The 14,034-nt window shown below is 40.8% G+C and overlaps 1 protein-coding gene across 1 annotated transcript in view; it reads left to right on the top strand.

Moving 5' to 3' along the window:
- The window catches only part of NCKAP5 (NCK associated protein 5), an 847,991-nt gene that overhangs the window by 658,279 nt on the left and 175,678 nt on the right, over positions 1-14,034 (top strand). The window contains exon 9 of the mRNA XM_008053829.2: positions 1,309-1,428. Coding sequence (XP_008052020.1) covers positions 1,309-1,428 — 120 coding nt within the window. The remainder of the gene's footprint in view (positions 1-1,308; positions 1,429-14,034) is intronic.

The following is a 14,034-nucleotide window of genomic DNA, read 5'->3' as shown; positions in this document are numbered from 1 at the left end:
GTATTAAGTAATGGAATAAAAAAGTGTAAAAGAACATGTTTGCGTGGCTTTTTATTTTGATGTCATCTTGTGCTTGCCTGGTGAGAAATGTGCCATCTAATTGAATCATCTAGAACACAAAAGATACACGAATACAAAGTGGTATATGCTAAATGTCACAGAGGAAGTCTTGAGGGCTGATTGGAGTTCAGAAAAGGGAGCAGGCCTTGCGGGTTGCCAGGCAAAGAGTCAGAGAGGTGATGAAATTTGAACTGAACTTCAATCCAAAGGCCAACATGGACTGGAAGAAGGAGGTGGATAAGAAGGAGAAGTGGTAGTGCAGAAGGCAAGAGGTGGCAGGAATGCATAGAGCTTTCAAGAACAGCAAGCCAGATGTTTATTCTCTGCACAGTGAGAACAAAAGACTTTCTCTTTTTTTTGCAATGAAGAAATAGTGAAAGAGAAAGTTTGAAATGTAGAAAAGCGTCAGCGTTTGAAGAGCCTTGAATTTGGATTTTATTCTACTGGGCTTGTCTTGAACCCCATCAAAGAAGACGTAGACAGTTAAGTGCCACAAGTAGCTTTTTCATGGCCAGTTTGGCAGGCAATTCCCACGTGCTAGCCCCGCCATGAGCTGGGGGAGAAGGTCTCTGTGGTGTTTGAACTATTCCAAAGAGCTATTCCAAAAGCACGCCAGGGTGGGGTCACTGTGCTGCTTCCCAGCGCTGAGACCAGAATGCCCCAGAAGATATGGAAATGCATAAGTTCAGAGGACGGGCAGGCTATAAGTGGCCTTTTGAAAGCCTTCACTTCAGATGTGCTTCTCTCCCCCTAAATGCATCACTGACTCTGTTAGCCACCGCGCTGAGAATTTCAACTCATTTCCACAAATGACAATGAAAGGCTCCGTCCAAAGTGATAGTTTCTTTAGTTCATCAAATCTCTATTCACTACAGAAACATTGTTGTCCTTGTGGTTTGCGCTTTATGATTGCTTTTATGAAGACAGTGAAAAGGCAAAATATATAGGTAGAAACTTAAATTGACTTTATATCGCTAAGATTTACTGTCTTCAAAAATAGCCTGCTAGATTAATGCATTTCTGATTTCAAGGTGCTTTTTTTTTTTTTAAATTGGTCTTCCCTGCACATAATCATTCTATCAGACAATGGTCTGAGGAAGAAAATGTGTGTGATTTATTTCTGGGGACTTTGGAGAATAAAAATACTATTTTTAACTAATGTGTCTGGGATATATAAAATATGGTTATAATATGCAAAGATGTCTTTCAGACTTGTACTTTTTCTCCCCTCCAATGTGCTTGTTGTAGGATCTGAGGGAGGAATGTGTGAAGTTGAAAACAAGAGTGTTTGATTTGGAGCAACAGAATCGAACGTTAAGCATCCTGTTCCAACAGCGAGTCAGACCCACTTCCGATCTGCTCCTCCAGGTTTGTGTTCATCTGGAAAACAATCTTTGCTACCAAAATGCTATTGACAGGTCACCTAAATTCAGAAGTTAGCAGCATCTTCATGGATAAGGCATGTGACATCAGAGCCCCAATTCTTTTCTCTCTCAAGTGATGTCATTAAACTTGAATGTGTCTTAAATTCTTGATGTTTTAAAGTTACATGCAGATAAGGAAATGTACCAACAAAGAATAAACAGGTAAAAGGGACAATCAGAAGACATCTTCTAGTAAACGAGGTGGAGCCACGGAGTGGAATGAGGAAATAATTGATTGCTCTGGGAACCAGTATTAGTAATCTTGTATCTGTGATAAGCAAGGAGGGGTTTTATGTAATACCAAAGCATGTTTCTATATTTCAAACTCCTTATGATCAAAAATACAAGTTGTTTTTCTTTCATATCTCTCTCTATACAGAGTTTCTCCTCACAACACAACACTTCCCATATTCTATCTCAGTATTTTTACATTGTCTTTGTCTAAGTGCTCTCACTGAACTCTTTTTCTACTTGCCTTCATAGCATGGAAAGTTGTGGAAAGCCACACCATTTGAATCAATTTGAAGCTGTTCCTGACAAAGCACTAGAGAATATATCCCACTGCAGGGAAACACATGAATTGGTAGAGGAGCCGGAGGGTTGACCTTTGCTGTTTCTGATTCTTTTGATCCTGTTAATGTGTATATTTGCTCAAACAAGCTCCCATGAGCTTTGCTCCGAGCCCTTCTGAGGCTCAGTTGTCAAAAGCGGCATTGAGGTTTCATAGGGACGATGTACAATCTACAAAGGGTAACCCATTACTGCCTGGTCTGATTGGCTTAGAGGGAGGTCCTTCTCCAGCTTCTGATCATCTAGACTACACTGTCCAGCACTGTAACCACTAGCCATGTCAGGCGATTTAAATTTTAATTGTAAAAATTTAAGTTAAATTTAAAGTAAGTTCCTTTGTCCAACTAGCCACCTGGCCAGTGGCTGCTTTAGTAGATAATGTATATGTAGAATGTTTCCATAATGGTAGAAAGCTCTACTGAACACTCTTTTTCCAAATGGTTGAGACTGTGTTGCTAATTTACCCTCTGAATGTTGGCATAAACATCTTAGGACTCCTCAGAGAAATAATAGGAAATTGCAATTCATTTCAGAGAAAGAAAGATGTTTGGTAAAGCTGAACATCAAAATGTAATTTGCCCCCCAAATTAAAATAAAACAGCTCTCTGAATTATAAAAGAGATCTCATCTCTTAAATTAATTTCCGCTGTGCTTTATCTGTGGAACATAATTCATAATTTATGACTCAGAATTGTGGGGGAGAGGGATGCCATCTATCTCTATTCTGTTTTCTGGTCCTGACCACCATAAATGTCTTGTTATGGGAGATCTTACATTTGTAAAAAGTTGTGCTTCTTTCGCAACCACAGAATCAAGTTCCAATATTATAATTACTTGTAAAAGCTGTTGCATGTTCATGAATTTTTTGCCTGTTTGAACTTGAGGCTTTTCTGAAACAATGTTTAAGGATCTGTGTCCTTGTTTATGAGTCATGATCATTTATTTCCACAGTGAACATATGTACTGTAACTATTTCAGCTTCTTTCATTGGCTGTCACAAATTTCTTAAATCCGTATCCAAATGGTCCAGGATAATGTGGATGCTAACAATAGAACTCAGTGTTTACTCATTTGGTATTTTTGCCAACATGCTTCATATTTTCCCCCAAATAGTCCTGGTGTTCAGGAGCCATTCTAATTTAAATAATATTTTTAAAGGATGGGCTGTTAATAGTTCTGTGAAGAATAATGATAGAGAGTGTGATGCCTGCCCTGTATATCTAGAGCTCACAATCATAAAGGAAGTTGCTGGCTTTTCAGGTGGTCTATTAATTATTTCACTCCTCACTTTTTATTTCCTGCTGGTACTTTTGGGTTTAATTGAGAGACAATATACATACTTTGGACCTAAAATAAAAGAGACTGGGTGTTGTATTAAATGTAGAGGGATTCTGTGTGCAAACTGCTCATCAAATTGTTTTAACTTCTTGTTTCATTGTTAAGAAAAACAATAATAGAAGACTCCAATAATAGGATTTCTAGGGAAAGAAGCAAACTTGAACCTACCAAAAATGTTAATTAACAAATACATAGTGCTTGCCATGTGTTAGGTACTATTTTATAGTGCTCACCAGTATAATCTCGACCCCAGTCCTATGTGGGTAGGACTTATCATTACATCCATTTTACTAATGGGGACACTTTGGCATAGAGAGACTAAGTCCCACAGTTGGTATTTGACAGAGCAAGGTTTTAAGTCTGAAAATCTCTCAAAACCAAGTCCTGCCTTTCACTTCCATTTGGTGGTCTCTCTGCATGGGACATGGATGGTGGGCAAGGGGACCATTTTTCTGGTTGCCCACTCTTAGTGACAGTTTGATTAACTGGCCCACCTGTTATCGAATCAGATTGGGGGCCTTTACAGTACAATCCAAATAAGGAGCCTACCATATAAACACAGTTCTAAAATGTGGCATCTAAAATTTTTCCCCTCCTAGTGTGTTCTGCTTTTGTCTTATTTTGGACACCTGTGTTATCATTATCTTGATAGGACATTATCCTCATGTTTTCAGCCTAAGATAGTTTTTTTTACTTTTCTTTTTTATTTGATATTTCAAAGGGTCCTACTACCCATATCCTTAGGCCAAGAAAGGAAGAAAATAATGTTATAGTGTAGATTATTCACATAAACAGTGAGAGTCTGACAGCTTAGAACCAAGGTGCAAAAATTTGCTGTCACTTCTTAGAGTACTGACTTTTTTGTTTTTGCTAGTGTTGTATATTATTATTCTAGATAAGATGAGAGGATTTTTAATTTCTACTCATTCCTCTGATTTATTTTTTTCTCCTCTAAGTCTTTATTTTTAGAGTGTAGATCTATCCATGAGTCTGATTTGTCAGGACACTGCACACTCATCTCCTCACCTGTCTGTAAGCAGTGTGTTCCGCTCTGAGATTTAGCTCAATGCTGCTACTTTCAGGGGCTCTCTGGGATCCTGGCAGTCCTCATTGATGCTTCTCATTGCTGGAGTCCATGTAATATCCCATGTGTGGCATATGGCCTATGCCACACAAATAGTTCATGGTCCTTTGTAGAATTATGGTATCCCACCCAACATAGCAGTGCGGTAATCAAGGCAACCCAAGTAACTAGAGATTTCTAGTTAACTTTTCATTTCAATTCAGTGGTGATCTCTTTGAGGACAAAAACTACAATGAACGTTGCTTTTCACCCTTCCACAGATGCTATCACCGTTTGTAATGCATGTTAACTGCAAACTTATTGATGGTTTTATACTTAATTACATACTTTTTATCTGGAATTTATCTGGAGAGGAACCATGCCTCCTTCTGTCCACTTATGTATATTTTTGTATCAACCCCCTAGGTGTCCAATTCACATTTTTTCAATTCTTCTATTTACTTAGCAGAAATATTTAAGCATTTATACTCTTTACCACCTCAGAACTTGTCACTGTGTGATGAGCACAGTCACACAGAACTAAACAGAACTGAACAATCAAGTGAACAACCAACACAGAATTATCTTCTCTAAGATATTTGGTCATCTGGAGAAACTAGAAAATGTCAGCCATATTATACATTTTTAAATATATGTATCATGCTTTTTAAAAACATCAGCCTTTTGAGTACTTTCAAATATATGTAGTTGAAGCGAAACAAAAAAATGAAAAGAAGAAGAAAACATTAAGAGGGCACCCTTCGGTGGGAACAATAAAGGAGGAATAGGTGAATGAGGGAAGAGGAGAGTAAAGGATGGCAGTCCTTCATTCTGATCCACTGAGGCTTCTCTTGAGCCACCAGTAAGGAATCAGGAGAAGAGACAAGAACATCAACTTAAGTTTAAAGCATCTACCTGGATTCCCATGCCACTGGGTTGTAAGCTTGCCTTACGAGTTTCTGGAATGGACTAGCTCTGCCCCTCACCCGCTGTATGCCAGCCATGGAGGTGTCTCTAGCTGTGCTCTGCCCTACACACCTGATGTCTAATTTAGAAAGACCCACAGGGTGACAGGAGGAGCATCCCAGTGATGCTTCAGAGATGCTAAGAAACGACAGGAGCAGATGGGTGAGTATCCACTGACAGTGAATCTGCTGATCTGCATCATCAGAGGATGTTGGTGGCTTCATTATGGGCATTGGTCAGACATGAAAACATATGGAGAATGTGCATTAAGGAGTCTCTGTCTTGCACTCGGCACTGGAGAGGATCTTAACTTGTCAGAAGTGCAGAAAGTGGCCCCTCTGAGAGGAAAGGGACACTTTGAAAGATCACATGGCTCCTGCAGGGCAGGAATTTTGGTGATGAGGTGGAACACGTGAGGTTGGTTTGGGATCAAGTTAGAGCCGCACAGTAGATGAGAAAGAATGGTCAGGGTTAAGGCAAGATGTGATTTTTCCCTCTGCTACAGACTCGCTTCACTTTCAGCAGCCTCATTTTTCTTTTTATCCTGCCACAAATTCTTTACTCCAGTCAAGCAGAAATACGTTCACTCCACAGAGCAGGACATAGGTTTCCCTTCAAGTGTTGCACTTTGTATGTCATTTCTCTGTTCAAAATGCTACTCCACCCCCTCCTGCCCCATCCTTGCCACTCCTCTTCATTCGATTATCAAATTGAGAGCACCCAAGGTATGTTAGTGCTGAGGTGTCAGTGATGGAATGCATTTCCTCAGGAGCCTGTCATCTATAATTAAGTCTGAAAGCTAAATCATGTGTTAAGAGGCATGTGGGATGTTATAGGGACTGGGCCAAGATGGGTGGAGGCAAGTGGGGACCTAACTCTGCATGTAGGGGGCCTTGGAGAGGAAACCATGCCCCGATGTGAGTCTAGGTGGACAAGGGCAAGTATAAATGCCTGTCAAAAGGAGCTCCCTGTGCCAAGGCATGAGAAAGCCTCTCTCCTTCCAATCCTGTTTCTAAATCCATATGCTTTGAAGGTGCTCCTGCATTAAGGTGACAATCCCTTCTCCTTCCTCCTCAATTTCCTACACACATTTTCTCCCTAATTCTGAGCCCGTATTTTTGTTTTCACAAAACCCAGAGTTTACCAGTCCATACATTACAAATAAATGCTATGTTATGGTCAGATTGCCATCAGCATTATTACAGAAGGTGATGTGTTTTGTTATGAGGGAATCAAGGTAACATTCCTGCCTGTTGCTTGCTTGCTTTGGCCTCTATCTTCTTAGGGACAAGAACCTTATTGACCTTAGAATCCTTCCACTTTTGAACAAAAGCAAGCCTGGATGCCTGTTGAGTCAATTAATGATTTAGTTAACCTCTCTCACAAATATGGAAAAACTTGTATCAGAGGAGGTAGAGGGAGATGGCTTCACAAATAAAGTGACTCAAGGCAGGACGGAGGAGAAGGAAAAGAGGGTATTGAAGACATAAGGCGAAGAGGGCAGGCTTTTTTTTTTTTGAGTTGGAGTCTCACTCTGTTGCCCAGACTGGAGTGCAGTGGCCGCTCCTGGCTACTGCAGTCTCGACCTGCTGGGCTCCGGCGCTCCTTCCGCCTCAGCCTTCTGAGTAGCCGGAATTACAGGCGCGCGCTACCATGCCCAGCTAATTTTTGATTTATTGTAAAGATGAGGTCTCACTGCCCAGGCAGGTCTCGAACCCGCAGGCTCAGGCAATCCACTCACTTCAGCCTCCCAAAGGCGCGGGATTACAAACTGAGCCACCGAGCCCGGCTAGAAGGCAGGCTTTAAGATGTTATGTTAAGTTGAGACAATGAGGGGAAGTTATCTCTCCTTCTAAATTTGTTCTAGCTTTTTGTTGTTGTTTTGTTTTAATTTTAGTTTTTGCCTTTGTTTTATTCTTCTTGTTGCCAGTGAGACCTCCAATGTGGGTTCCATCTTGAAACTGTTGACTCCCTATAGCTGTGGAGAAGTGTATTACCCAGGTGTGCTTTTGGTCAATGTTACTGATGTTTTCTTATTGTTTAATGGTTATGAGTTTTTATCTCCCCCACCCCAACCCTCCCCTAAATTTTGAGTTACCTAATGGAAGGCACTCGACTTTCTGTTCTTTGTATCATCCTGAAATTAGATATATCCCAGATATGTATCATTTTACTCTTAAGAGCACATGGTTGGCTCCACATAAACTGTCATCTTACCAGAAGCCATGAAAACTCTCATCCCCTGAGATTAAATGCCTTATAGGGCAGAGCCAGGTGAAGTGGGAAGCAAAGAGGATTGTGTGCTCTGTGACCAGCCCCAGCTAATTGTGGACCCATGGAAATAAAATTTTAGAGCCAAAATTTTATAATCTTATAGCTAAAGTTAAATCCAGGACCTGGGATCAATGTGAATATAAATCCTAGTATTAAGCCTAGTCTTGAATTTAGTCCACATATTGCTTTTTGGAACCTTTATGTCCTAATCAACTCCTATTTATCCTTCAAAGTCTAGGTTAACTGTAAACCACGTCTTTGTAGGCTTCCCCAACACTTCAGACAGTGCTTCTTTTCCTTCCTCTGAGAACCTTGGATGGCAAATTATTCTGTCGCATTTACTGCTCACTGCACACTTCACCCAAAGTGTTTCCATAACTTTGGAAATTTTCAGAAGATAGAAATACAGACTTTTGTGAGCCATATCTCAATTTTCAAACATTGGCTAATGCCTGGCTCAACTGTTTGATAACACCAGGGAAGGCCAAAAAAACATTTGTGGACTAGGATTGGCACAAAACCTGCTTTTCTTTCTCTGCAGTGGTGATGGTGAGGTTTTAATTTAAAATGTGGTATATATGCTCAGAACACTTGGGCACTGTCTTTCACAATCTTACTCATAGGACAGCCAGAATATATTGCTTCATTCATTATTTCAACAAAAATGTATTGAGTCCCTACTGTGTGCTAGGTAATGCAGTAGCTCCTGAGGACACTGAGGATGATTTAGATACTCTCAGACCTAAAGAGGACATCTTTTAGTAAGGAGATAAAAAATAAGAACACACAGTTGTGCGGTAGGATAGTAAATGCAACAGAAACATTTGCCATCCAGGGATCTCAGAGAAAAGAGTGATGAACACTATCTGAGATGTCAGGGGACCCTTCAAAGAGATGGTTGCAGCTAACCTAGACTTTGAAGGATAAATAGGAGTTTGTTAGAGCATAGAGTCTAAGTTTAATGCTGGCTTTTATATTCACAGTGATCTCTGGTCCTGGATTTAATTTTAGCTATAAGATTATAAAATTTTAACTCTAAGATTTTGGCTATTGTCCTAACCTGATTCAGTCTTGTTTGGTCTTCCCAAACTCTTCCCACAATATCAGATTAACTTATTGATCTTAATCTATTAACTTATAGAAAAACAAAAACCTTGAGGAGTGTCATGCTAGTTGAATTTTCTGCCACTGTGACCTTCAACAACAATTCTTTCTAGTTTTTTAAATCTAAGAAAGAATCTAGTTAAGCTGAATTAAGACATCTGATGAAAAAATGAAGAGCCCTCTATGTCTAAGGTTTGTTTTAAGGATTTAAACATTAAGCAGAGGTTCAAACCCTGAACATAAATCAACATTATATTGCAATAGACAAAGTGATTGAAATGTAAATTCAGGAAACGTACCTAGTGGCATGCAACATTCAGGCTGTATTTTTTCATATTACAAGCACATAAGAAAACCTGATTATCCTGGATTTCGTAAATTTTATGCAGTAAATGTTTATCATAGTATCCTTAAAAGCTCTCCCAGTAAAAAATTTTACTAAGCATTACATTTTTGAGTTTTGGATAAATATAAGGATTTGGAAATGCAAGGGACAGAAAGTGCTAAGAAAAAAATGGTGATATTTACCTGGGGATTTGATTATGCAGATTGAAGCGTTAATTTCTTGGCACTGGAAGTTGTGGACTGTCCATTGCTATCAGCAGATGTCACACCAGGGAAATCTTATTCCCGGCACGAAAAGATTAAGTAACCGAGACTCTGACATGAAAGACCAGTGTTTCCAGGAGTGAAAAGCAATTCTGGCTTTGTTCTGTCACCTCTTTTACCACGAGGGTGCACTTGTCTAAGAGCTGCCCTGACACACCTGGGAACAGCTTTCTGGAACCAGGCAGTGATTCGCAATCTGTTGTAGCTCTCCAGGAGACTCTGGAACAAATCTTTAACCTGTCAGGCTGCAATGAAGAAGACTATTTTTGAAGTCCTGAATTCTAACTGCATGGGTCAGGAGGGAGAAGGGGAGGGCAGACACCAGGGAGGCAAATAGAAGCATCCAGGATCTTTTAGCAAAGCCCACTCGAAACAGGCTGAACCTCCTTGGGGAGAGAACTTCAGGTAGATCACTGCAGCCCTGTGCTGCTTGGGCTGGCCAGACCCTAGAGACAGGTGGGGTTACCCTTCAGCTGTGCCTGGCCTGCTGCAGTTACTTAGAAATACACTGGGACTGGGTTCACGGTAGGCCTCAAAGTGATTAGGTGGATGAAGATAAATATTCCCAGGGAAAGATACTCTGATATTCTGATGCCGTTGAGTTATAGCTTGCACCTGACTGCACCAGAACAGTGGGGACCGGCTTCAAGGGCAAAAAGATACCCCCTACTCCTACCTGCTGCCACATGCACAAGCCCGGGTCAGATTTTTGAAAACCCTAATAGAAATCTCCAGACAAGTGAGGCGGTAGGACACCACTGTGAAGCTGAAAGACCCCAGAAGTGTTGCCATGTCTCCTGTTCTTGAAGTCATCTTCATGCAGTTGCATTCTAACAACATGTTCTGCCTCTAAAGCAGTTCGTATCTTGCCTGGGTCAGTTTCTGTCAATCACTGTCAGCCTTGTGCCTCAAAATAAAAAACTAAAATAAAGCCTGATTTTTTTCTGGAAAAATCTGAAAGTTGGGACATTTGCTTGCATGGAGACACTAGAATAAGGGACATGGCCCTGTATGTCACAAACTCTGTTAGAAGGCTCTTGCCACTGGTAACCTGAGACAGGCCACATAAACATGTCACCACTTCTTCCTGCCATACACTGTGTTTGATAAACCTCTGCCCTGTCCTGCCTCACAGGTAGGAGGGCAGAAAGATCAGGAAAGTACCTGTAAAATAATGCAAAGAAAAAGGAAAAGGAAGGTCTTTGTGGGGGTGCCTCATTACAGAAGTAGTCCATACAGTCTGTCAGCAAGTGCTGTACTGGACTACTAAAGTGTATTTCTGTTTAGGTTGAGGGCAAAATCTGGAGTTTTCCAAATAGATACCTGCTAGCTACACTAAGAAAGCTTTGCAATTGCTTCATACCTTATTAGCAAGCAAAAGTCATCTCTCTGAATCCTTACTGTAGACTGGGGTATTAGTGCTGTTTTACAAATAGGAAGATGAAGCCCTTAGATGCTACTGCTGCTGCTTCTTATTCAGGGTTCTCTCCATCCAACACTTTCTGCCTAGAGTACTCATTGCCTGGGTGGGCCCTTGTTTCCAAAAGTCGCTTCATGGCTTTTCCCAGGCCTGCATCAGGAAAGGATATTGGCTTTCAGCAGATCAGCCAATTAAGAGGCATTTAAGGGTCTGTTTGGACTTGGCTTGTGCTACGCTTTGGACAAATGAAGTCAAATATATTTGGGTGGCGTTCTAATAATCTGAGTTTAGACAACATCATGGTGGGCTTAATAGATATTTCCCTGAATAAAGATATGGATCTAATTACCTAGTAACATGATCAAATCACTCACCCAAGAAATATGTTTATGCCAAGGAATAATAAAATCATAGAATATTATATCTCACCTTTTAAGATCATATAACATGGTCCCCTGGTTATGCAGTGCTCGGATTGATACTTAACTTGTACAAGGTCATACGGTCTATTTAGAGGAGAGTGGTGGTAAGAATCCGGGAGGCCTGATTCCCGGCACTGTGCCCTTTCTACTACGCCCTGGGGGTAGTAAATTTGAAACTTACCTGAATTAAGAGAGAGGGAGAGCTTGGCATGAGAAACGTGTCTTCAGCCTAATGGGCAGCTTTAGAAAATGATTCAGATTAAGTGGGCTGACTGAAAACATTGAACCCTGAGAAGGCTCCTTGGACAGGACAAGAGAGGGAGGAGAGAGCTGCTAATGGTACAGAGTAGCAGAAAGACTCCTAAGACCCAAGCAGTATGAGATTCAAGTCCCCTTTCTACCACAGTATTCTTGGGTGACCTTCAATAGGTTCCTGAAATTTTTTTTTTTTGTGAGTTTGAGTCTCACTCTGTCACGCTGGAGGTCAGTGGCATGCTCCCAGTCAATGCAACCTCTACCTGCTGGGCTCAGATAATCCTTCTGCCTCAGCCTTCCAAGTAACCGGAACTACAGGTGCACACTATCAGCCTGGCTAATTTTTTGATTCACTGTAGAGACGAGGTCTCGCCAAGTTGCCCGGGTGGGTCTCGAACCCACAGGCTAAGGCAATCCTCTCACCTTGGCCTCCCAAAGTGCTGGGATTACAGGCTGAGCCACCAAGCCTGGCCGGTTCCTGAAATTTCTACAGTCTTAATGCCCCATCAGAACAAATAAAGCAATGAAAAGGTGTCTAAAATACCTAACACAATGACTGTCATGTGGCAGAAGCTAACAAATGCCACTACTCTTTCCTTTCTCTTCCTGTGAGGTTAGTGGCCTGCGTGTGAGTGACAGGGAAACCGGAAGGTGCCACAAATGATCTGGTTGCTCACCAAGGTTATTTTTGAGAAGATGTGGCCTGAGAGAATAAGACACTGGGTTCAAGATACGTTGTATTAAATCAGGTTCTCTTCATGATTGACTTGTTGTTGAACTTTCCTGAGAATTTGAGTTTCAGGGGATTCTCTAGGGATATTTACCTCTATGTGGATCCTCATAGACTGTTTGCTCAGTGACTCAGAGTGAGTGTTTCAGCAAGAATATGTATAAGAGATACACTGGCGTTAGATGTGTTAGAAATACCCTGGATTAAGTTATCTATCTCATCTGGTGATTAACTTTCAAAGAGAAGGGAGCCATGGTTGGCAGAGAAACCTTTTAACATCTAAGCAAGGCGGTAAGTTTTCTCTCCACATACAGAGAAAAGTTTCCTTGTTACTTCAAGATATTCAGAGACCTTGTGAAGCCTATCTTTTAACTTCCTTAGTTAAGAAATCAATCAGCCAGGCTCGGTGGCTCAGTCTGTAATCACGCGCTTTGGGATACTGAGGTGAGTGGATTGCCTGAGCCCGCGGTTTTGAGATCCGCCTGGGCAACTTGGCAAGACATCATTTCTACAATAAATCAAAAATTAGCCAGGCATGGTAGCGTGCACCTATAGTTCCAGCTACTTGGAAGGCTGAGGCGGAAGGATCGCCGGAACCCAGCAGGTAGAGGCTATGGTGGCCGGGAACGGCCACTGCACTCCAGTGTGGGTGACAGAGTGAGACTCCAACTCAAAAAAAAAAAAAAGAAAAAGAAATCAATCCTAAATACAGATTTAATCCATGATTACCATCTGTGCCATATCTTTCCTTTAACCTTTTATTTATTCACATTATGTTGGATAATTTCTATTTTACATCCTTCCTTTCCTTCAGGCCTGTTTTAAAGGCTTCATAAATATGCTACATTCTGAATGAATATCCACTTTTGTAAATTAAAGTACAAATTCCTCTAAAAAAAGAGAAATATCTTCAGCTTTTTCTTTTTCCTTTCTATTTATTTTTTAGAATGGGGTCTTGCTATGTTGCCCAGACTGGAGTACAGTGGCTATTCACAGGGGAGATCAAAGCACCGTAGCCTTGAACCCTGGCCTCCCTAGTAGCTGGAACTGCAAGCATGTGCCACCATGACCAGCAAGCTTTTCCATTTTATGATTGCTTTTTTTTCCCAAATAGCTCAATATTGAATGGAAGAAGATAAGGATCATGTCTAGAAATCATATTGCATAATAGATATATTTATGTTGTGAATAAATCAGAATTTCAAAATAGAACATGTTGTGCATTTTTTGATACAGGATGCGTACAGATGCTTTCCAATAAGCCTTGCTCATATTTCATTGTTATATTTGATGCTGTTCAAGGCAGGCACTGAGATCCTTGAATTAACGTAAAAGATCTCATAATGATACGAGTGCAAAAAGCCGTTACCATTAATGTTGCAGCACAATTTGCTGTAAAAATGAGGAAAGCTGAAATGAGAGAGGTAATCGGCAAGCTGATGCCTCAGATATAAAACTGTCTTCTCATTACAATGTTTTGTCCATTTCTAAAGAGGAAAAAAATAACTAGCTGCATTCATTCCATATCAGAATAACTCGTGAGATGTTCATGGGTGCCCTTTGTGCATCTGGATGGATTACCACAATTGATTGTTCACTAAGCTACCAGACTGTTTATTTTAGAGCTCAATTGTGCTGCTGTCCTCTGACCAGACTACTGAAACAGTGAAGATCTGTGTAACATATTATTAATTTATAACTCCTCAAAAGCAGTTTCCTAATGTATCTCAGTTCTTACCCTAGTTGAAAGGAACCATTCTGCATATAGCATTGACTGTTTCTCAAGAACATTTGCATCA

This window comes from Carlito syrichta, unplaced genomic scaffold (genome assembly GCF_000164805.1).
Source record: "Carlito syrichta isolate Samal-C Ts95f unplaced genomic scaffold, Tarsius_syrichta-2.0.1 Scaffold288729, whole genome shotgun sequence".
NCBI lineage: Eukaryota > Metazoa > Chordata > Mammalia > Primates > Tarsiidae > Carlito > Carlito syrichta.
The sequence above is the reverse complement of the archived record's forward strand: the minus strand, read 5'-3'. Positions and strand labels throughout refer to the sequence as shown.